Source organism: Manis javanica, chromosome 4, assembly GCF_040802235.1.
Source record: "Manis javanica isolate MJ-LG chromosome 4, MJ_LKY, whole genome shotgun sequence".
In the NCBI taxonomy this organism is placed as follows: Eukaryota; Metazoa; Chordata; class Mammalia; order Pholidota; family Manidae; genus Manis; species Manis javanica.
In genome coordinates, this window is record NC_133159.1 from 1,096,092 (window position 1) to 1,119,210 (window position 23,119).

At 62.8% G+C, this 23,119-nt stretch overlaps 2 protein-coding genes across 7 annotated transcripts in view; one reads left to right on the plus strand and one right to left on the minus strand.

The window, feature by feature from the left end:
- Positions 1–1,028: 1,028 nt before the first annotated feature.
- On the minus strand, positions 1,029–16,505 carry LOC118968662 (uncharacterized). 6 transcript variants are annotated; one of them, XM_073233040.1, is made up of 3 exons: positions 15,600–16,505; positions 15,165–15,311; positions 1,029–6,417 (listed from the first exon to the last, which is right to left on the minus strand). In XM_073233040.1, exons 1-2 carry the CDS (start codon positions 16,503–16,505, stop codon positions 15,237–15,239), a joined length of 981 nt encoding a protein of 326 aa, XP_073089141.1. In that variant the 3' UTR covers positions 1,029–6,417; positions 15,165–15,236. The 6 variants fall into 6 exon arrangements, with proteins under 6 accessions (XP_073089141.1, XP_073089138.1, XP_073089140.1 ...); XM_073233039.1 differs by lacking the exon at positions 1,029–6,417 and adding an exon at positions 8,448–12,149; XM_073233041.1 differs by lacking the exon at positions 1,029–6,417 and adding an exon at positions 12,158–14,434.
- A 156-nt stretch (positions 16,506–16,661) lies between these two features.
- Positions 16,662–23,119, plus strand: part of SKI (SKI proto-oncogene) — a 59,491-nt gene continuing 53,033 nt past the window's right edge. The window contains exon 1 of the mRNA XM_017645167.3: positions 16,662–17,797. Coding sequence (XP_017500656.3) covers positions 16,829–17,797 — 969 coding nt within the window. The 5' untranslated portion in view covers positions 16,662–16,828. The remainder of the gene's footprint in view (positions 17,798–23,119) is intronic.

The window sequence follows — 23,119 nt, forward strand, 5'->3', positions numbered from 1 at the left end:
GGTGGCCGTGCTGGCTTATTGGCACCGGGTGGCCTTGTGTGAGCTGTCGAAATCAGGGGTCAGCTTCTCTGGCCTGGGAGACCCAGCTCACAGCGAAGCCCCTCCAGAGGGGCAGCCCCCAGAGACCCTCAGGGAGAGAACTCTGGCATCCTGACTGCACACACGCCCAGCCGCCCTCTCCACGCCCGCCTCCTGTGGGCCACATTCAGTGACCACAGCTGCCCAAGGCCTTCGTGTCTCTCTAGGCGCCTGGCCCTGGCTGCCGTGTACAGCTGTGGGAGACTGAAAGGAGTGAGGTCCGTGCCTCTTTGGGGGAGCTGCCCCCCTGGCTGTGCCCTGAGGTGGTCAGTCCCCCAGCCGCCAGCATCACTTGTCCACATAATTAGAGCATCTGGGCTTCAGGACAGGCCCCCAGGCCACAGGGCCCCCCCTGGGGACACTGAAGGGCCCCACAAGCCTATCCCTGCCTCAGCCACCTTCTGCGAGGCTGCAGCTGGGGGCCCACTGCCTGCCCAGCGTGCCCAGGGGTTGGTAGACACGTGCAGGGTGACAGCTGGGGTGGGGCCTAGCTGCCCTCGCCAGAGCTGGGACCAGGCCACACCCCCATCTTGCACCTCCAGCCTACAGGTTGGGGAGAAATAATCGTCTGATGTTTAGAAATAATCGTCTGATGTTTTTTTGTGACAGCAGCCTGAATGGCCAGGGTCTCCCCCTGCCAGTGGACATCAGCTCTCAGGCCCTGTTGAAAATAAATGGAGAAACCGAGTCTGGGGGACTCTCATCGTTCCTGCTGAAGGGCATTCTCAGGGCCCAGGCCGACCCAGCACCATGTGACGTGCAGAGCTGCCCAGCCCTTTGGAAATAACAGGCAAGGGACTGGCGCTCTCCCACCAGTGGCACCTTGCAGCGCGTCCCACCTGCCCCCTGCGGGCTCTTCCCGAGCTGCACCCTGACCCTCCCACCCCGGACCTGCCCTCACCCTCCCAGCCTTTGCCCATCTGCCTGCCCTTCCTTCTGGGTCACTTCAAATGTACGGTAGCCACCCATGGAGGGGTAAGAGGAGGTAGGGAATTAATTTCAATAATGTGTTTTCATCTTGACCTAATGTGCCTAAAATATTATCTTATCAACATGGAATCAGTGTATAATTATTAGCACACTTTCCTGTTTTGTTCACACTAGATCTCCAGAATCTTTGGTCACCGAGCACTGTCTCCACTGGACACATTTCAAGTGCTTGGGGCCGCATGTGGTGGTGAGTGGCCATGTATGGGGGCCTAGGAACATGAGCACGTGCTGGGGGACGCAGGGCGGCAGCAGCCCCTCCACCCAGGCCCCGAGTTTCTGCACGTCACATGGTGCTGGGTCGGCCTGGGCCCTGAGAATGCCCTTCAGCAGGAACGATGAGAGTCCCCCAGACTCGGTTTCTCCATTTATTTTCAACAGGGCCTGAGAGCTGATGTCCACTGGCAGGGGGAGACCCTGGCCATTCAGGCTGCTGTCACAAAAAAACATCAGACGATTATTTCTAAACATCAGACGATTATTTCTCCCCAACCTGTAGGCTGGAGGTGCAAGATGGGGGTGTGGCCTGGTCCCAGCTCTGGTGAGAGCTCTCTCCCAGGTCCCGTCACCTTGTCCTCACAAGGAGGAAGGCCAGGGGCTCTCTGCGGTATCCGCCTCAGGCCCCAATCCCAGCTTGAGGGCTCCAGCCCCAGGACCTGATCACTTCCCAAAGGCCCCCCCTCCCTAACTGGGGGTGAGGTTCTAACATGTGAGTATTGGGGATCACAAGCATCCAGACCACAGCTCGGCACGCCTCCCAGGCGCTCTGCCAACTCCACTCAGCTGCAGGGCGTCCCCAGACGCAAGGCAGTCGTGGGGGGCGCAGCAGAGCCTTCTGCTTTCCGGGGCCCCCGTCAGTCCACGTTCCAGACCCCACGCTGGCTTGGGCGACGCTGGGTTTCCTCTTGAGAAGTGAAGTGCAGAGGGCGGGCACGAGGCCTCCTGTCTTGCAGCCCCGCGTGCTGCGGTCAGATGCACGTGAGGAAATATCCTTACTCTGTCCGGGCCCGTTGCCAAGCTCACAAGACGGGTCATGAATTCAAAAGCTCTGACAGAGATGCAGCCGGTCCTGCTGGGACTGTAACTCTCAGGGAGGAAGTCAGAATGAAACAATGTGCCTCCAGTGAGGGACAGCCAGGAGGCAGATGCCAGAGGTGGGGAAGCATCCTTCGTGTGAGTCGGCGAGGGGCCCCAGACCTTGGGGAGGCCCCCACTCTGCCTAGTGCCCAGAGGCCCACCAGCCAGCTTTGGCCCTTCCTTGAGGGTGGGTGACACAGGTCCCCCAGGTGACCCAGGGTCGGGGCGAATCAGCAGGAACTACACAGTTGGAGATGTGTGCGTTTTCCCCTGTGAAATGCATGTTTGTGGAAAATAAATTGTCTGCCAACTTAGATTCGCTGCATTCTGGAGCAGATGTGAGGCAGTGAGGGGCGGCTGGGCCTTCTCCCTGCTGTGGAGGGGCCAGGTCCCAGGCTCGGAGCTCCTGGTGGGGCTGGGTCCGGGTGGGAGTGCCTGGGGACCCTGGGTGCCCTGCCCTCCACCAGGGTGGGACCGAGGCCTCTCCTCTTGGTCCTCTGGAGTGGAGCCCTCCGCGGGCTCCCCTCAACCTTTTCAGCGGTGGGCTGGTGGGCACCTGGAGCAGAGAGAGGCTGGGAGATAGCTGAAGCCACTTTGCTCTTTCTTGAGTGAGAACGTGAAGGCACAGGAGAAGAGCTGGGTGCTCCCCGAGCCCTGGAGCGGCTGCACCGCCTGCTGTGGACAAGGGCGGCTCCCAGTGGGTGTTTGGTGGCCAACCTGTGGGCGTAAGCCTCCGCCTGGGGAAGGCCTGTCCTGGCTGCAGCGCTGGCCCCTTTGCCAGCGGGGCCCCTCAGCCTCAAGGGGTGTCCATCCTTGTGTTGAAGCTTCAGAACTGCAGGTGGTCATTCTGCCTGCAACCATGTGTTCCTGTGTGTGTGTGTGTTCATGTGTGCATGCATGTTCACATGTGCATATGTCATGCCTATGTGTGTGTATTTGTGCACACATGCATTGTGGGGTATGTTAGTGTATGTGTGCCTATGTGCACACCTGTGTATCTGTGTGCATGTGTGTGTGTGTATATACATATATGCATGTCTTGTGTTCTCTGCCCAGAGCTGGATCCCAAGGCTCCTCCTGACAGGTGCTTCCCACAGGAGAAACAGAGACCTCGGGGACCCCACCACATGCCCAGCATGTGTACCTCCACGGCCTGGAAGCTGCTGCTCTCCTGCTGCCAGGGCCGCTGCCGCCTCCTCCCTTCCTCTCAGCCCTGCCCTGCCCCCTTCTCACCCACCCCTCCTGGCACAAGGATTACAATCCAAACTTGTTAACTTCTCCCCTCCAGTCGTGTGCCAGCCTTTCCAAGTTAAATACTCCTCATGGAGATGGAGCCCGCTGGGCAGTGCTTTGCCTGGAGGTGGGGTGGTCCAGAGGGTGCTGCCCGGGGGCCAATGCCAGGCGCACAGCCGCAGGAACCATCCCTGTGGCACCTGTGCTGTCAGTGAGTGGGGGGCTGTTGGGGGAAGGCTAAGCAGCCCTTGCCCTGGACCCAGGCCCCTCCAGCCTCCCACCTGCCCTTGGAAGCCACCGCTTCACCTAAACCCTTGCAGCGGCCAGAGCAGTGGGCAGTGGGCCCCAGGGCCCCAGAGGGGCTCGGGCTGCGCCAGGCCAGCAACAGGGCTGAGGGCAAAGCCTTCAGAAAAGGGGTCACGTGGGTCTTGAACAGCTCCCTCCTGTGGCTCCCACCTTTCCCAGCAGCGGAGTGGGCGTGGGGACAGGTCTGCTGAGCTCCCCTTCCCCTCTGGGGAAGCCTCCTCCCCACCCTGCCCAGCAGGTTCTCTGCCGTGGCCTGTCGGACCTGTGGCTCCGGAGGCCCCCCAGTTTCACAGCAGTGTCCCCCAAGGCCCCGTCCCTGGGAGCAGCGGAGATGGGGGTAACCCAGGCAGCGTGCCATCCGCCCGGCCTTCCTCCTCGCCACCTGGCCCTCCACCCTCTGCACGGACCCCCATGGGGACTGGGCTCCTCCTGCCCAGGGCGTTTGCACCTGCTGTTCCCTCAGACCCTGTAGTCCTCACCCATTTCAGAACTCTGCTGAAATGGGCCTATAAGGAGCCTCCTGATCGGGCAGCTCACCCACCTCACCCATCTATGCTTCTTAGGAGCAGGTGCCCCATCCAGCCTGGAACACAGGGAAATGTGACTTTTCATTGTCTCCTGTGAACCTGTGAGCTCATAAGAACAGAAATTCTTTTCTGCTGGTCTCTGTCTTGTTGCAGGCAGGCCCTGGATCAGTAAATGTGATGGGAAAAACCAGTTCCACATTGGTGCCTGGCGTGGGATATCCCCCATGGGCACCACAGCCCCTCGGGTCAGAGCCCCCGTGTGCCTGGATCCCCGCCTGCACAGGATGTGTCTGGCTGACCAGACCTCAGACTAGAGGCCTCCCACGGGCCTGGACAGGGCCCAAATGGTCGCGGAAAGGGCAGGGGTGGGGGGCAGCCCAGGAGGCTAAGCCATTACATAAGAGCCCCGGGGGAGGGCAGAAGCTCACAGAGCCCAGGTGCAGCTGCTGCCACCCTGGTGGGGGGCCACCACCCCACTTGTTCCAGAGCCAGCAGGCGCTCATCCTCAAACTTAGCACCCTCGGCGTGAAGCTCCCTCCTGCCCCGCACCGTCTGACAGCCACCTGCACCGTGTCTCCCTTCCTGCCTTCTGTCCAGTGGATCCTGACGGAGCAGGTATGTCACAGGACGGGCCCTGTCCACCTCCTTCCACAGCCTCCACTTCGGGGAGCAGAGCTGCGGGCCACGGCCACCCGCAGGGCCCTGGGACACAGGGAGGCTCCTGGTCAAGGCCAGTCCCAAGCCCACCTGTGCGCCCTGGCTGCACTCCCTGCACACCTTCTGTGAACGCGTCTGTGTGAGGCCCTGCAGACAGGACTGCCACCTGCCTGTCTCCTGCCCAGACCTGTGAGTGTGCCTGCCCATGTCAGAGGGGGGCGAGTCGGGGCTTCATTCCTTGATCAGCAGGAGGGCAGGAATGTGAGCCTTGAAACCACCTTCTTTCCCTGTGTTTCTGTAAGCAGAGGTGTCAGCTAACTAGATACCTGCTGTCTCTCTGCCCTCCTGGGTGTTGGCGGGATGGAGTGTGGCCCTGATGCGGCCTGGTCCCTGCCTGCAGCCCTGCCTGCTCCCCTCCCCTTGGAACCCAGGCCCAGTGTCTGCTTTGGGGCCAGGCCATTAGGGGTGGGCCCTATGGGTGGTGGTGGGGAGCAGGCCGTGTTTGGGGGATGGGACCCCAGCATCCCAGCAGGCACAGTGGGCAGGCCTCTGCAAGCCCAGGGTCTGGGTGGTCTGGCTCCTCGGGCCCCTCCTGACAATGGCTGGGGTGTGGGGCTCTGGCCCCCCCGCACACCAAGAAACAAGACCTCTGAAAAGAAAGGAAAACACGGTCTTGTTTTTTGGCTGGGGGAGGACAGAGGCCGGCAAGTGTCTCGAGTCCACAGCAGACCCAGCACTTGGGCGGCTGTTCCTCCAGGAGGGGACATGGGGTCACAGTGGCCCATCCTCCCACACCTGCAGGCTCAGAGGTGGCCATCCAGCCCTGAGCATCCCGTCCTCGGTCTGGGCTGCGGGCATTGCAGGGACAGCTGGGTTAAGTGGCCAGGACAGAGGCAGAGGACCCGCTGCAGGAGACCCAGCTCAAGAGGCGGGGGCCGTGCCCCCCCAACCCCTGCAGCTGCCGGTCAGGACCAAGGCACGGAGCACATGCCCACAGGTGCCCCCAGCAGGGCCGCCACCATGAAGGAGGGCAGCAGCCCCTGGCTGGGTGTCTGACAGCCTCACCAGAGGGTGCCGATGCTCACGGTGCTGCGGTTGGCAGACCAGGCCACAGGCCCTCCCGGTGCTCCGGCTGCCTCTGTGGGCCCTGCCATGGTCACCAGTGTCTCATTCAGGGGCCACAGAGGCTTCCCAGGCCAGGTGGACAGCTGCCCCTGTCTCCCCAGTCAGTGGCAGCTCCGGCAGGGTGGTCGGCATGGAGGGGATCCCGGAGCGGGCAGGCAGGCCCCTCTGAGGGGCGAGGGCCCACCTGTGGCCTGCAGACCTGGGGCCACAGCTTTGGGGGTGCTGGGGAGGCCTGAGCGGGGTCAGCACAGCCCTGCAGCCCCGGGGCCTGCAGCAGTGCCTCGAGGCCTGGGCGGCAGGAAAGGGGACGGTGACGTCATTGCCGCCTGGAATCTGCTGTTTGGAGGCGTCGCCATGGAGACCGGAAGGCTCAGGGCGGGTAAAAATAGCAAACCCAAGAGGGTGTAAGTTCCCAGAACACCAGCCTCTGAAAAGAAAGGAAAACATGGTCTTGTTTCTTGGGGGGAGGGGGGGCACAGAGGCCGGGCCGGGGGTCCGGAGGAGGGGCCCCACACGCTGGCATGCAGCCGGTGCCCTGCGGCCTGGGAGCCTTGTCCCCAGGCCGGGCGTGGCGAGCGTGACCGGCTCAGCAGAAGCGTCTGGAAGGCGCCTGCACGCGGGCTTCTCAGGCGGGGGCCTGGGAGCTGGGCAGGGAGGCCGCCAGCGCCGAGGCCGACGCTTCCTTCCGCAGCGGAGCGGGGAGGCCACAGGCCCCGCCAGGCCCCAGCCTGCGCCGTCACCGCCTTCTCCTGCCCTGGTTCAGGAGCCCCGTCGGCCCACTCCGCAGAAAAGCTTGGGGTGTCTGCCCCCAGCTTCTCCCGCCCCGGCCAGAGGCCGGGAGGTGACCCCTCTAGCTCCTCTCCAGGGCCAGGCAGCGCTTGCACCTCCACCCCTGACCCCGAGCGTGCCCAGCACACACTGTCTGGACGTCCCTTCAGCTGCAGCCTCTGGGGTCTGCTGGGAACTCACGGGTCGCCCTCAGTGCCAGGCCACAGAAAGGAGGCTGAGGGGTGAGGTCCCCGGTTCCCCCTCCGGCCGTGGCTGCGTGCAGATAAGTTCTGTGAGGGGCCCCCTCAGCTGGTGCCCAGCCCTGAGCACAGTGCTGTCCTGCCGGGCCATCTCTGGCTGGGTGGCCCTCCACTGGGTTCCTCCCAGCTGACTAGAGTGAGATCTGGCGTTGTCCCCCGAGAACACAAGTCCTGGCGGCAGTGTCATGGGGCTTGGGGCCCAGGGGAGCTCAGAGGCGCTAAGAGCACTGTGTTGGGTGCCCATGGGGGCGACTCCCAATCCACAGAGAGGACTGACCCTCAGGGAAGCAGCCAGCACTGCTCTGGGGAGGCCCCTGCTGCCTGCCTCCCTCCTGGCACCTGAGGCTGGGGTGGGGCCGGCCGCTGCCCCCTGTCCCCTAGGGTGCCAACTCCCTGGGGTATCTGGAGGGAGCGGCCATCTCTTCTCTTAAGCAGAAGCCCTGCCGCGGGGGTGCTGGGGCCCTGGGCAGGGACAGCGCCTCCCCTGCACGGGGTGGACGGACAGGGGCCCTGGGAGCATGCTCTCTGTTTAGCGGCGGTTGGCGACTGCAGAGGGAGACGGCAAATGGAGCCCGGTGCAGGCTCCCGTTCCCGAGAAATAGCTCACATGCCTTATGTAATGAGTGAGCTCACTCTCCCGGGGCCTGCCAGGAATGACGGCAGGAGGGCGGGAGGGCGCCAGCTCAGGGAGCCGAGTGTGGCTCCGATTTACGAGGAGCCGGCAGCCCTGCCTCTAGGAGAGGGGGGCCCGAAGGCCTGTGCAGCAGGAGGGGCCGCAGGGCCGGCCCTGGGGTGCAGGCTGGGGGGGCAAAGGCCTGGGTCCGGGGATGGGGGAGTGGAGGGAGAAGCGGGGCCGGGGAGGGAGCAGGGGCTGGGCTGGTGGCCAGGCCTGGGGTAGAGGCCATAGACGCAGTTCCCCTCGCCAGCTAGGCACTGGCAGGACCCCTGAAAGTCACCTGACCCTCTGGAGAGCAGCTTGGAGGTGCGGGCAGCTGCCCTCTGCCCCTCCGTGCTCAGGCCCATGGGACGCCCAGGGCGGGCTCTGCTCTGTGGATGGCCTCCCCTTGCTCCCGTCCCTGCTGTGTGTCCCTGCCTTTCCTGTTGGGTGGGCATCATTCCCCTACGTCCTCCTCTACAGGCCCAAAGCCCAGGGCCAGCCCAGCCAGCCTCCGTCTTGGAGCAGTGCCGTCAGGCCCAGAGAGGGGAAGGGGTGGAGGGGTCTGCATGGGGCCTGGGGTCATCAGGGCAGTGTGCTCAGCCGTGCGGGCAGCCGCGGATCCTGTGGCTGAGCTTGGCCCAATGTGCCTCATGGCATCAGACCTGTGTGCCAGGATTTGGTCCTTCACCACCTACAGCCTGCAGTCTCCAGGCCTGTGACGGGAGTCGGGGAGAGAGCAGGGCAGGAGGGGAGCCCAGGAAGTGTGGCTGGGAAGGTGGAAAGGGGGAGGTGGCTGGAGGGGCTGTGAGCCCCAGAGAGTGGAGATGGAGTCCTGTCCTAGTGCTGTGTGAAGGGCCAGACATGCGGGAGAGAGGGGACATCTGTGTCGGGGTGGGGCCCCCAGGGTGGGACGCCCTCTGAGTGAGGGGATGGGGGGACATGGGCCTCCCCTGGCTGCTGGGAGCAAAGTGGGTGTGTCTGGAGGGCAGAGCCTGCATAGGGGTCCCTCCCCAGCCCCCGAGATCACTGGGGTCTGCCCTCAGAGCACCGTGGCCCCTGCCCACCTGTCAAAGCCCTGTCCATACCAATGGTGGCCTGGTCTCCCCTGGGCTCCCACCCCGTTACCACTCTCTGCCAGGGCAGTTCCTTGGTGCACTGCTACGGCAAGGGATGCTAGTGCCCCCTCTCACAGCCAAGAGGGTGCCCGGACCCCCTTGTTCTTTCACTCGAGGCTTTTCTTTTGTCACTGGCAGAGTGGCACCTCGGCCCCCAGAAGACCGTCTTTGGAAGGTGCTGGTGGAAAACCTCACATGGCAAGGACCTGTCCTCCACCCCCACAGTCTTCTGTGCCTACCTGGTGGCACTCAGCAATGTCTGCAGGCACAGGCATGGCAGGGCCTCCCTGACGGATGGGATACCTGGCCCCTGGCATGGCTGCCCACCCTCCACCCATCATGCTTTGTGCAGGTCCATGGCTCTGGCCTTGGGGCCCTGGCTGGCTCAGGGCTGCAGAGCATGGCCATGAGGCAGCCACCCTGTGATCAGCAGGGTGTGGCCAGCAAACTGTACATTCCAGAGCAGCATAGGACGCTTTGGGGGGACAGGGTCCTGTGCACAGGGGTGGGGCTGCAGGGCAGGGAGCCCTCTCAGCCCTCCTCCAGGCTGGGCCCCCACCAGAAAGCTCAGTGGCTGCAGACATGTCTCCAGGGCCCTGGGCTGGAAGCCCCTGCGGCCAAGGCCTTAGTTCCCCCTCCTTCCCCAGCATTCCTTCGGGCTTGCTTCCCAACCTCCATGGTGCCTCATGCTGGCCGGGCAGGGACCCTGCAGACGTCTCCCCTGGGAAAAGGGGTTCCAGAGCCAGCCTTGCCTCCCCTTGACCTGGGGCCTGGGGTAGGCCCCCTCCCACGCTGAGGAAGGCCCAGAAATGGGACCCTCTGGCTCCCAGGATGGCTGATGCCCTGCCTGGTCCCAAGAGATTGGCTTGGCCACACCAATGTTGTCCCATGAGGCCTTGTCGGCCACTGAGGCCAGGCTAGGGTGGGAGGGGACCGGCTGGCGGAGCCTAGGGGCAGGCATTTGGGCAGCTCTGCTAGGCACAGGAAAGGCCCCTGCTTTTTGCTCCTCCCACCTCCAGGAAGGCAAGGGCAGCTTGTGGGCAGGAGTCAGGCCTGCAGGGGTGCTGCCCACAGATGGAGACAGGCAGGACCTGGGGGCACACCGCCTGACCAGCCTTACAGTCATGTACTGGGCTCACCCTCTCACTCCCAATGGCAACTCCTGTGGCCCGTGGCCAAGTCTGCCCAGATTCCCTGGCATCATCTTGGTGGAGCCCCGTGAGGTGTGCTGGAGGCTGGTATGACCCCACACACTCCTGGGCCCTGCCACCTCAAGGGAGCTGCCACATGGGATGGGCCACAGGGCTGACCCCCTGCCCCGCATCAAGGTCCCATCGGGGAAGGGCGGTCCTCCCCGGCCCGAGGGGTCCAGAGAGAGGGCAGGACGGGCTGACAAACCCAAAAGCAGCTTGTCTGGAAACCAGAAGACACAGGGAAGCGCAAAGAAGAGGTTAAAAATGTCTGTTTTTAAAACACCTCCTGGTTTTCTGATAGAGGAGCAGGTCTGAAAGCCCAGGGACACGGCGGCTGCCTCCTGGCACTGAGCTGCAATCAAGTGTCTTGTCATTCACGTTAGGACATTTTCTGATGCCATCTTGATTCCATCTTTAATCAATGACTTATTTAAAGTGTGTTCTTTAACGTCCCAAACTGTAGTGTTTTGTGGTGGGATTGTGAGTTCAGTTTTCTGTTACTTATTTTTAGTTTAGTGTTGTGTTTTAATTCTTACTAAAGAAAGACAGTTGCATACATAAAGGGAACCGAAAGAACCCAAAAGGCCGGGACACTCAGTGAGTCTGAAGCACTCGCAGGGCTGCTGCTGACCCGGGGCCTGGGGCCCGGCAGCCGCTGTCAGTGCCGTTATCCGTCTTGTCTGATTTTTCTCCCTGTTTCTCAGTTATGTGCTATTGCTGCTTGTTCTTTGTGTACCAGTTGGGGGCACTGTGAGAAGTTGCCAGGGGGGCCCCCAGTCTGCTCTCTGTTCTCCTTTGTCCCCAATGAGCTATTTCATCATTTTTGGTCAAGTTGTTTATACTACTATAACCGTGTAAATACTGTTCACTGCTTAGCCAAGGAGCAAACACTGTTTAGATTTTCTCTCTGTTTTTCCTGGAGTTAATATTTGCCTTGCTTTACTTTTTCCCTTGCTGGGCTTTCTCTGCGCCTGTAGCTGACTCCTCTCACACTTCCCAGCAGGCTCCCCATAGTCTCTGATCTAGTGGGACGCATCCTCTGTTCCTCCTGGTGCCCTGTCCCCCTGTCTTGGTCTGGGCTCCACCTGCAGGTTAGTGGGTGGGGTCTCTATGTCCCCTTTAGGAACCAGACAGCCCCTTCTAGGTCACCTTGTCATGACCAGCTCCAGCCCCCGTTCCTGGAAGGGTCTGTGACCTTGACTCTGTCCCACACTGGCCTTACTTCCCAGCCCTCAGTGGGCGTGAGCCCAGCCCCGAGCCTCACTTAGGCTGCTCGGTATCCACCTGCTCACCCGGGAGTCACACGGTGCCGTTCCCTGCTCCGAGAGGCTTCCTTCCCAAGAACATTTAAGGAGCACGTCTCTGTTCTCTGTGCTGCACCAGGAAGGAGTCTGGCTCCCTGCCTTTGTGTTTACAGGCACCGCAGATGCATTTGGTGCCCTGCTGTGTGCTTTCAGTCCTTTCCCGCTGCTGCCCCATGGCAGGAGCCCACTCTGCTGGGCAGCTCAAGCTCAACAGGCCTCAACAGAGGATTCATGCATCCTCCCCATAAACATTCTTAAAAATAAATTTCTAACAGAATCAAGCTTATAGAAAAGTTGCAACAGTAGTGTAGGAACTGCCCCCAACCCCAACCTCAGAAGCATTTGAGAGTTCATTGCAGACACTGCTCCAACACACCCCAAAGCAAGACATTCTCTGATGTCACCACAGCCACAGGTCAGGCAAGGCAGCTGCCGTCTGGCCCTAGACCACACCTGAGGCTTTCTGCTTGTCCCAGTAATGTCCTTGTGGTGATAAGATTCAGCCAAGGGCTACACGCTGCTCTGAGTGATCCTGTTCTCTTTGGTCTCCATTGGTCCAGAACATTCCTTGGCTTTTCCCTGACAGCTGTGACCCTGCTCCCTTCGAAGGCTCTGGGCCCACCCCGTCCAAAGTCCCTCCATGTGCGTGTCTGAGGTTTCATCATGCTCAGAGGCAGGGCATGGCCCTTTGGCAGGAGACTCACAGAAGTGATGTGTGACCCACCATGCCACCTGTCAAACGGTACAGGACTGCGACTGGTCCAGTAACCGAGGCGTCCACTTGGGCCACTCGGCTATGGTGGTGGCTGTCAGTGTCCCCCTGGGAACTCACTCTTCTTCCCTCTGGGATTAATGGGAACCCTGTGGGGAGGAATTTTCAAATTATGCAAACGACCCATTTCTCATCAAACTCCCAGCTTATGAATACATGTTTTTAAATACGTATTTAAATATGCATCGCCTCGTGGTTTCCGATTTTGTCCCATGGCTATAATCCACAACTACCGTATGAGCTGCAGTTTTCCAGCGGGGGGGCTCCTCCGAGCCAGCTCTGTGTTCTTCTGACATGTCCCTGATATCCTGGAGCCCTTCCATACTGCCCACCACAGCAAGATGTTCGTTGTGTCCTGTGAAATCTGTGCCTGAACCCTGGGACCAGCCATTTCTCCAAAGAACTCTGGTTCCTTTTAGTGGAGGATGGAATTTAGAAGCCAAGATGTGAGTTCTTGGTGTGCTCACTGCATTTGGGGTGTCACTCCTCTCAGGGCCTCTCACTGGACAGAGCGAGGGGTTATATGGAAGTTTGTACCAACACACATCCACATCTATAGTTGTTCTGTTTATAAATACTGAGATTTGTGTGTTTACAGATATCTCTAATTCCAATCCAACACCACATTTCATTTACCCGTTTCTGTATTTTTAATTCCCATTTCTAACAGTGAGAAACCCTTAAGGCATTTCCTTTTTGGTCAATCCAGCATGTAATCTACCTCCTTGCTTAGGTGGACATCCCTGGCCCCTTTGAGATCTGACATCCTTCTCAGGGCTGTCCCAAGGGATGGCTCTGCACCCCAGGGCTCCCACCCCATTACCATTCTCTGCCAGGGGCAGGGCCAGGAGCCCAAAGGTGACAGGCTACACAATGCACCCCGGTGTCCTGCCTGCCTTTTCTCCCTCTCTTCCTCTGCCCCACACCTGTGCATCCTGGGATCACCTACCAAATAAACCCTCTGCACTCGAATCTTTCTCTTAGAGTTTGCTTTTGATGGAACACAAACTAAGCCAAGAATTTCTCTAAATTTTTACCTAATTTTTTTTTTCAAATTTGAAGTTTTAAAACCCTATCTTAGCACACTCCTGGCAATGGCATTTTGTGTCTGGCTGCAACTGGGTGTTTCCTTCTGCTTCCCAAGAAGTAGGGAGTATGGAGCAGGTGGGGGCCGTGAGGGCAAGGCTGGTAAGCTCCTGCCCGGGTCTCCCTGTCAAGGCCTGCTCCTCTGAGCCCCCCCGCCCATTTCTCCAGCTGAGTCTCTGAGTTCCCCCAGTGGCAACGGGCACCATCACTGCCAGAACCCTTATCGCTCTGATCTCGGGGCGCTGCTGACCCCAAGGCCAGACCCCCAGCCATACGAGGCTCCCCAGGACCGGAGTGACCCTGCTCCTTCACTAGCAGGCCTGTTGGTCCTTTGCCGGTCATCCTATAGGAGACAGAAGCCACATAGGGCAGAACTTGGTCTTCTCCCCATTGGTCCCACCACCCATCTCTATGCCTGCAGGGGTACAACCTCTACAGATGTGTGTTTACCACATGAGTGAACCAGCCGCCCAGACCCATCAGTGTGGCAAGGTCTGGGGAGTGAGCCTGGAGGGCCAGGGGCAGCAGGTTCCTGCCCCTGCCCCCGGTGTGGCCATGCCTGTGGCCCAGGCTCTGCAGCTTCCAGCGTGGCGCCTGGCATAGGGCATGGGGCCACTCCACCATCCAGCTGCTGGGATAGGATGAATGGGGAAAGACCAGCATCACCCTGCTCAGAGGAAAGACAGGGACTGGGCAGCTCTGTGTGGGCCCAGCTGCTCCAGAAACCCCATCATCAAGGGAGGGGGCCTCAAAGTCCACTGAGGTGCAGAACCAGTCTAGGCCTTCCCTGCATCTCAGGGCACCTTTCCCCTGACCTGTCCCCCACTGTACCACCCGCAGTTCTGGGAGTGTTGGCCCCCAACCTGGCTCCTGCCCGGGTCCCCTTCCTGGAGCCCTGCGAAGCCAGAGGGTGCAAAGGGCAGCAGAGCATTGCAGCCAGGCAGCTTGGCCGAAAGACCAAGAGGAATCCCACTTGGCTGGAAATCCTTCAGGGCCTGCCCTCCAGGGCTCCAAACACTCTCTTTGATTATAGGCACCTGAATTGTATGAGACTCAAATCCGCATGGAAGGAACCGACTCAGGTGTAGTACAGACTTTCTCAGTCCAAATGTGGGCCAAGAAGACAACCCCAAAAGCAAATCAGTCCCTTTTCTTTGGTTTTACAATATAACCTTTCCTAGTTTTCTTGTGTTTGTACATGTAGAGAAGCCTTGTGTTGGGGGAACTGAAGAGCGGGAGGGACAGTCCTCAGTGCATAGGTGGGCGATGCCAGTGAGGGTTCCCGTTCCTGTTGGTGTTCACGGCAGGGAGTGAGCAGGTTTCCAAACACGGCACACAGTAGGTACCCTGAACCTCCAGCCCCTGCGGGGTGCCTGCCTGTACCTGCAGCTGCGCAGGGCTCACCTGACCACTCACTGTAGCTCCTTCTCCAAACACCTGCCCATGCCTCAGGGTGACCCTGTCAGCCCCTTGGGGTGGGTAGGCCTGCTCCCCAAGAACACTGGTTTGGGGCCGGTTCCAGCCTCCACTGGGGGGGTAGGAACAGTAAGTGACAAGATGAAGGTCACCACGGCTGAAGTGAGTGTGGCCCTTTCACCTCTACCTGGCCCGTGTCCCGCAGAGCCCAGGCAGGCTTGGATGCCGCTGTCCTGCGTAGGAAAACATGCCACTGCCCAGATCAGCTGGGCTGTCCTCCTGCCCTTGGGTTGAGAACAGCCAGAACTGACCCCTGATTTCAAGTTCCCACCCCCAGGCTTCTGCGGGACACTGCCTTCTCTGGGGGCCACTCAGCCAACCACTCCAACTTTAGGCCCCCATCTACTACCACCCAGCACTTTCTGGTGACTTTCCCCCAATGACACAGCCAGTGCATTGGAAGGATGGACGGAGGGGTCTCACTGGGACCACTTCCCAGGGGCCCTGCAGACGTGTAAGTGGCTCTCTGGCCCAGCAAGCTGCTGGATAAGAGTGATGCTGGCCAGCCTGAGGCATGAAGTGGCCAGTTCCTGAGGACTCACCCTGGGCTTGGCGCTGGCAGCAACACGGCCAGTAGTCATAAGGCATAGCTCCCACCTGCAGGGCCGCCCATCTCAGGCACTGTGGAGCAGGCATCCCGAAGCTGGGGTGCTGGAAGATGAAGCTGCTGGCTCCCAGCCTTGCCGGCCCTGGGCGGGAACAGGGTGCAATGTCATGGGGTGGCTGTGCTGCTTGCCAATCATCCCTCCGCTGGAGTGCTACGGCGAGCGTGCACACGTGGGGCCCGGGACACGCTGCCTGCGGTCTATGCCCCGTGTGAGCCTCTGGGGCCTCATAATCCTAACATGTATAGAAACCCATGTTGCTTAGGGGCTGCCTGTCACTGTGTCCCGGCGTGTGTTGCATGGCGTCCCTGTCCTGGGGGCCCGCCAGGGGAGAGGAGGAGGCTGCGCGGCCCCGTCCTGCCCGCCCCTCACTGGATTTGCGGTTGTGGTGGGGGCCGCGTGTGGGTTTCTAGGCCCCGGCGGCGGCGGGACAGGCGCCTTCCCAGCCGCGCAGGAAGCGGCCTCGGCCGGAAGGGGCCCCCCGGGCGCCGCCGCCCCCGCCCCTGCCGCGCGGCCTTCCGGCGGGCGGGGCCGAGCGAAGCCGAGCGCGGCCGAGTCTCGGGCGGGCGGGGCCGAGCGGAGCCGAGCGGGGCCGAATCTCGGGTGGGCGGGGCCGACGGGGCCGAGCGGGGCCGAGTGGAGCCGAGTCCCTGGCGGACGGGCCCGAGTCCCGGCGGCCGGGGCCGAGCGCGGCGGTCGGGCGGGGGAAGCGCGCCTTCCTGGAAGAGCCGGCGGGAGGCGGTCGCATTCCTGGCCGGCGCTCGGCTCCGGCGGACGCGCGGCCCAGACGGCGCGGGGCGGGGCGGCGCGGCGCGGGGCGGGGCGGCGGCGTGAGCTCAGCGCCCGGCGCTCAGTCCGAGCCGGAGCGAGCCGCCGGGAGGATGTGCGCCGAGCCCCGCGCCGCCGCCGCCGCCGCCGTGCTCTGAGGGCCGCCGCCGCGGAAGCCGCGCACGGGCGGGCGGGCGGGGACCAGGGCGCGGGCGGCGGGGTGAGCGCGGGCCGGGCCGGGCCGGCCGGCTGCGGGCGCGACGCGGCCGGCCAGCGCCGCCGGGACGAGCCGGGCGGGCGCCGCGCGGTGGGAGGAGCGGGGCGGCGGCGGCGCGCCGCGCGAGGACGGCCCGGCGGGCCCCGCGCCCGCGCCCCCGCTCCTCCCGGGCCCCTCGGCCTCGGCCGCCGCGGCGATTCGCGCCTCGCGGCGCCGGCACCTGCCCGCGCGCCCCCCGCGAGCCCCGGGCCCGCGAGCGTTGGCGTTGGCGTTGGCGGCGCGCGCCGGGGCATGCCCGGCGCCTAGGGCCCGGGGGGCGCGCGGGGGCCGCGCGGGGGGCCCGGGCGGCGGCGGGCGCGGCACGGGGCGCGTGGATGTGGCGCCGGGCCCGGGCTCCGGAGGGCTCCAGCGGCGGGACCCTTTCGCCCCGCCCGCCTTCCCCTTCGCGCCCCCGGGCGAGGCCGAGGCCGCGGCCGTGATCGGCCGGGAGCCGCCGGCGGGGGGCGGCCGGGGCCGGGGCCGCGGGCGCCGCCGGGGCGCGCGGAGCGGCGGCGGGGGCCGCGGCGGGGGCCCGGGCGCGCGGGAGCGGGAGCGGCCCGGGGAGTCGGAGCGCACCATGGAGGCGGCTGCCAGCGGCCGCGGCGGCTTTCAGCCGCACCCGGGGCTGCAGAAGACGCTGGAGCAGTTCCACCTGAGCTCCATGAGCTCGCTGGGCGGCCCGGCCGCCTTCTCGGCGCGCTGGGCGCAGGAGGCCTACAAGAAGGAGAGCGCCAAGGAGGCGGGCGCGGCCGCGGTGCCGGCACCGGTGCCCGCGGCCGCCGAGCCCCCGCCGGTGCTGCACCTGCCCGCCATCCAGCCGCCGCCGCCCGTGCTGCCTGGGCCCTTCTTCATGCCGTCCGACCGCTCCACCGAGCGCTGCGAGACCGTGCTGGAGGGCGAAACCATCTCGTGCTTCGTGGTGGGCGGCGAGAAGCGCCTTTGCCTCCCGCAGATCCTCAACTCGGTGCTGCGCGACTTCTCGCTGCAGCAGATCAACTCGGTGTGCGACGAACTGCACATCTACTGCTCCCGCTGCACGGCCGACCAGCTGGAGATCCTCAAAGTCATGGGCATCCTGCCCTTCTCCGCGCCCTCGTGCGGGCTCATCACCAAGACTGACGCCGAGCGCCTGTGCAACGCGCTGCTCTACGGAGGCGCCTACCCGCCACCCTGCAAGAAGGAGCTGGCCGCCAGCCTGGCACTGGGCCTGGAGCTCAGCGAGCGCAGCGTGCGCGTGTACCACGAGTGCTTCGGCAAGTGCAAGGGGCTGCTGGTGCCCGAGCTCTACAGCAGCCCGAGTGCCGCCTGCATCCAGTGCCTCGACTGTCGCCTCATGTACCCGCCCCACAAGTTCGTGGTGCATTCGCACAAGGCGCTCGAGAACCGGACCTGCCACTGGGGCTTCGACTCAGCCAACTGGCGGGCCTACATCCTGTTGAGCCAGGACTACACGGGCAAGGAGGAGCAGGCGCGTCTCGGCCGCTGCCTGGACGACGTGAAGGAGAAGTTCGACTACGGTAACAAGTACAAGCGGCGGCTGCCCCGGGTGAGTGTCACCTGGCCGGGATCCCGGGGCCTGGAGGCTTGGGGGACGGGGGTGTCTGGGGAAGGGGAGCCGTCCTGCGCCAGGGGCTTTGTCTGGGCAGGCTGGGCCCTGCGCTTTGCCTCCTCGACGCCTCAGGGTTTTGCTTTGTTTTAAGGAAATTCATGGTAGTGTCAGTGTCCCCATCGAATGCCAAATAGCTGGGGAGAAAGGCCTTTCGCCCAACCCCAAGATGAGTGCCTGCCCGGCATGGGGCCCCCAGGGTGGGGTGGGGCCTGGTGGGTGAGGCCTTCCTGGGACCCTCGGCCATTGCCCAGCTCAGTGGGGAAGGACAGGCTGCAGGCCTCAGACATGCTGCCCTAAGTCGCGGGAAGTTGGTTCCTGGCCTGGCCCAGGTCCTCCTCTGGGTCCTGATGAGGTGTGCCCTCTGTGTGGGGGTGAAGGCCGTGCTCACGCCCAGAGCTCCCAGGCCTGAGGACAGAGGGGGGCCTCTCCCTGGTCTCCAACAGACAGCTTCGCCAGGGGGGGGTCTGTTTGCATCCTGAAGTTTTGAGAGGCCGACTCAATAGCAAAGCCGGGTGTCTAGGCCTTGGAGACGGGGGGCCGAGACTCGGCGACTCCAGCTCTGTGTCTCCCGGCCTGCCAGGGCACGAGCCCCAGAGTCCCCTGCGTGGGAGTGAGGCCACTTGGACCCGGGCTCGGGGCCTGGCTGCAGCCACCTGGGGCCCCCCCGCACGTCTGGGTGACCAGCCGCCTGGGATTTGTTGTTTGGACGCTCTTGCCCCCTGCTTCCCTTCTCTCCCTCCGAAATGCTTCAGGGTGCGGTGGGGAGGGCCGCCTGCCGAGGCTCTGCTGTCTGCCAGGCGGAGGATCTGTGTGATCTGGTTGGGCGGCTCCTGGGCCACTAGGTGCCTAGGCCATTCAGGGGTCCTCACCAACTTCCGGGCATCTCCCCCTCCCCAAGTATTTGTAACTTTTCTTTTAAATATCCAGGCTTATTAAATTGCACACACAGAATCTGCATTGGCTTAGCTATTCTTGGGAGGCCTAATTAATTCAGCTATTGCATCAAACTTTTTTTTTCTAAATCTGTGAATAGATGCTCCTGCCTGGTTTTCTCTGGGCACCCCTCCAGCGGAGTGTCAGAGTCTTGGGGAGCGGAGGAGGGGCTCGGATGGCGAGGGCCTGTTGCCTGTGCTCGGAGGGGGCCCCTGCGTGTGTGTGTGTCTGTGTTTGGTGGCATTTCTGCCCTTGGCTTAGGCCAGTGCCCAGATGGCGACCGTCTGCTGACTAGATTTGGGTTGGGTGGGCGGGATGCCTGAGCGGGCAGCACGGGGTGGGTGAGGATGCTGGCGGGAAGGCCCACCAGTCCTTGATTTCACGCAGGGACATGGCTATAGGTGGCATGATGGGTGCTGCCTGTGAGCTGGGACCTCTGTGTGGGGTGCCTGCACCTGCCACAGGTGGCATAGCCCAAGGGGTGCGCAGGATGGCAGTGGGCTGCAGAAGACGGGAGCTGGCGGAAAGGCCCAGCAGGTTGCCTGCCTCTGTAGTGGACAGCACAGGGTCCATGGCAGGCCATGTCTCTCCATATCCGGGTCATGTGTGCGTGTTCGTGGCCTTCCTGTCTTGGGGTTGGCTCGTCATGGCTGCAGACCCAGGCCGAGGCCCTAAAGTCGGGTACAGGTGTCCTTGGGCTCAGGGAAGGCCCAGGTGCTGCCTGGGGAGAAGGCAGGCCGGTCACAGAGGCCAGAGCAGGTTTCATCCTGGTCACTTCAGCAGATGGTCCTGCTGCCCTTCCTCGCCCGGTGCTGTCCCTCCACTGCCCAGAAATCTCACTGATGAAAAGAAAATGGCCCATGTGGCAATGAGGATGTGCCCGCTGTGAGTGGTCGGGGTCTCGAGGCCTCAGTGCCAGCCCAGCCCTGTCCTCGCAGTGGTGGTCCGGTGGGCCTCCACCCGGGCCTTGACGCCATCCACTGCCCGTCACACACGCGCTCCGTGTGTTCTCCTGCCACGCCCCACCCTGTGGGGCGCTCTTCTGCCGGCCTGGCCTGCTCGGCCTTGGCTCTGCGGCCATGCAGCTGGCAGTCCTCGGGGGGGGTGGGCCTCTCTAAGTCTCCCCAGCACAGCCAGGTGCTTGGCTGGTCTGCTTGCTGAGGGTGCTGAGTGAGGAGGAGGGCCTCGGCCTGGGGGGCAGGGGCATGGCTGCTCACACCCCGCTGGTGCTGGGCGGAGCTGCCTGGAGCACCCGCACAGCCCGCCCGCCTCTGCTCCTCCCACTGCCTCTTGACGGCTTCTTCACGGGGTGTGTTTTGATCCCTTCCCTTCTCTCAGAGCTCATTTTAATGGTTTTGATGTACTGAGGATGAGGACAGAGGGAACAAAGAACATGCTGGAGTTGCTCTTTGTAGGGGACCTGGCTCCCCTGGGGCCCTGGTTCCTGAGACGAGGTGCGTCTGGGCTGGTGGCCGGGGAGTCGCCCAGCCTCCCGCCTGGTGGAGACTTGGCATTCCTTGCTGGTGTCTCTGGTGCCTGATCGCCTTTGCTTCCCCTGCTTTGCCTGTGACATGGCCACGGGGGGGCTCATGAATCCTGAGGTTGCCCCAACGTGGAACCAAGTGTGGGGTGGGGCCTCAGCTTGCAGCCTGGCCTCCCGTGAAGGTGCCATGTCCACGTGTGCTGGCTGGGACCTTCCTTCTGTGGGGGCCTGGAGCAAGTGCTGGTGGCCTTCTTGGGACTATTGGGGTACTGGGGAGCCCCTCGCACGCCCTACTGTCTGGTGCCCCACCGTGTCCTTGCTGTGCCATACCGTGTGCGGCCGCGAGCCAGCTGCCTGACTCCTCCAATTCCCTGTGTCTGAATGGGCCTGGGGGAAGGTGGTGGGTGGTGAAGTTTCCTTTCCTGGGTATGTTTAGGTGATGTCCTGCTGCTGAGGACATGTGGCATCCAGACAGGAACCGTGAGGCCTGTTCCACGCCTGCCATCCCCCCTTCTCCTGCCTGCTTGGCCCCAGGCTGTCCTCTGGGGCTTGTCTGATGGTATTTGGACCAAACTGGACTGACTGTTGAGCAGTGCAGGTTGCTGCCAGTCTCAGAGGGATGTTGGCCTGCCAGCGTGGCTGCTGCTTGGGCTGGGACCCTCTGCCCTCAGGAGGCCCGCTTGCTGGATGACCAGGTGCTGCCCTTCCAGGGGATGCTAGGGTGGTGCTGTGCCTCCCCAGGGCCTGGCAGGGTCACCCCTCTGTGTTCCGGGGATAGGATCCTGGGACCCCGACGGGCCGTCGTTCTGGGTGTGCTGATTCTCAGACTAAAGAGCCCGGTCGCCTGGGTGTGCGCCTCTGTCCTCCAGCCCGTGCGTTCCTGGCCTGCTTCTCTTGAGCTGCCCTTGCCACGTGGGTCGACGTGCATCGGGGGCCCGCTGGCCGATGGCCCCTCTGTGCTCAGCACAAGCTGCTGCCACTGGGCTTGTCCAAGCTCCTGATGCTGAGGCAGTTTGCCCAGTGTCACCTGACCCCTCCCAGCGTCTCCTCAAAGCCCACCAGGCCACTGGTGTTGGGGATCATTGAGTCTTGTGGTCCCCGCTGGGCATTGACCATGGCTTTTAGATGCAGAGGCCAGGAGGGGGTTCCTGGCCTCGGGGTCCTCTCTGAGTGAGGCGTGCTGTGCTTTTTAAAGCTGAAATTGCCATGGAAGGAACAGCACTGGGCACCCCCCCCGTCCAGCTGGAGTGACTGGCCGGCATGTGTCTTCTGGGGACCCCCCCCCTTTAATGAGCAGCTGCCTTCACCTTGGCACGTCAGGTGTGTACAGAGATGTAGGGGCTCAGTTGTCTTTATGCCCCCTTGCTCTGCTATAGTTTTTTGTAGGGTTCTGTGGTAATTTCTTGGCTCCAGAAGCTTGGGTGAGAAGTGGGGTGCCATCTTGGGGAATGCTCTGAGGTGAGGCTCCCGGACAGGCCCCGGCCCCGTGCAGGGTGGGGTCTGTGAGTTGGTCTGGTCAGCAGGGTGCAGGCCCCCGAGCCAAGGTTGGTGGAGGTGGTGTGCTTCTCAAACGGGAGAGCTGGCAGCTCAGGCGAGGTCCCTGGCTCTGTCCTGCTCTGCGTAGTCAGCTGCGTGGAGGCGGCTGGGCGCCCGCTGTCTGCGCTTCTGCTGGTGTGGTCCGTCTGCCCATCTGTCGGCCCTCCTGCAGTTTTCAGGACCCCTCTCTGAGCTGGCCTCGGCCCCTCACACGCTGGGGCTTCCTTGGTGTTCCCAGGGTCCCTCGGGCAGCTGGGGCTTTGCGAGCAGGGGCACTGACACTCGGCTGCTGGGTGCTTCTTGGTTTCTCAACCCGCCGGCCGCGGTGTGTGTAATGTCTGTCTGAGATGTCCTGCAGGGCAGACAGGATGGGTGGAGGAAGTTGGGGAGTGTGGCCTGGCCGCTCCACACCCGTCCGCTGGGCGGCTGGGGGGGCTGTGCTTCCTGGGCCCCGGCTGTCTGGCGGGAGGTGTCGGCGGCCGGTGGTGGACTCTCCGTGGCCTGGAGACTGTTACACAAGCAGCAATAATGTGTCTCTTTCTAAGGATTGCGAAAGTTAGGGAGGGTTTCTCCACTGGGGGAATTATGCAAGTTTCAACTGAAATGTTTTTAAAAAGTTTCTTTGTTTTGAGTCAAAATACAGAGGCTGAATTATTTCCTTCAGATCTGTGAGAACTGAAGCGAGAACCTTCCTCTTTCCCGAGGGCCTCCCCTCCTGCCAGCGGGCCCTTTGGGGTGGAGACTGGGCCCAGCGACCCCAGGGCCGCCTGGTGGCCACTCGTCATGTTCCTTAGCCAGCCCAGGTGTGGGGGGCGGTCTGGGTGCGCAGACAGGACGGGGCGTCGCTGCCCAGGAGGGAGTGTGGCGGCTCCTCCCTAGGTGGCCGCACGTTGTGAGGCGGCCTGAGGCGCGGGGCTGCCCAGGCGAGGTCCCCACACCCTCCTGCCTGAGCTGTCAAGCTGCTGTGGGAGACGAAGTGTCTTTTGTCCCTTCGAACCCGGGTCACGCTCAGGAAGCTCCCAGCACAGTCCCAGGGGGGCGCCAAGCGAGCAGCTCAGGCTGCTTCCCTGCAGCGGAGGGCAGAGCTCTGCGAGAGCCCTGTGCCCAGGGCAGCAAGGGTGGCCTGGTGTCCACTCTGCTGCTCTCAACTGAACTTCTTTAGACTGTGTCGCTGGCACAGCTGCTTGTCACAGAGCCTGGGAGTTGGGGCCAGGGGTTCTCTGACTCGTCCCTGGTTCCGTCTCATTTACCAAGTGGAGGACTGGAACTTGGCACGAGCTTTAACGAGCTGGTGGGGGGGCAAGGGG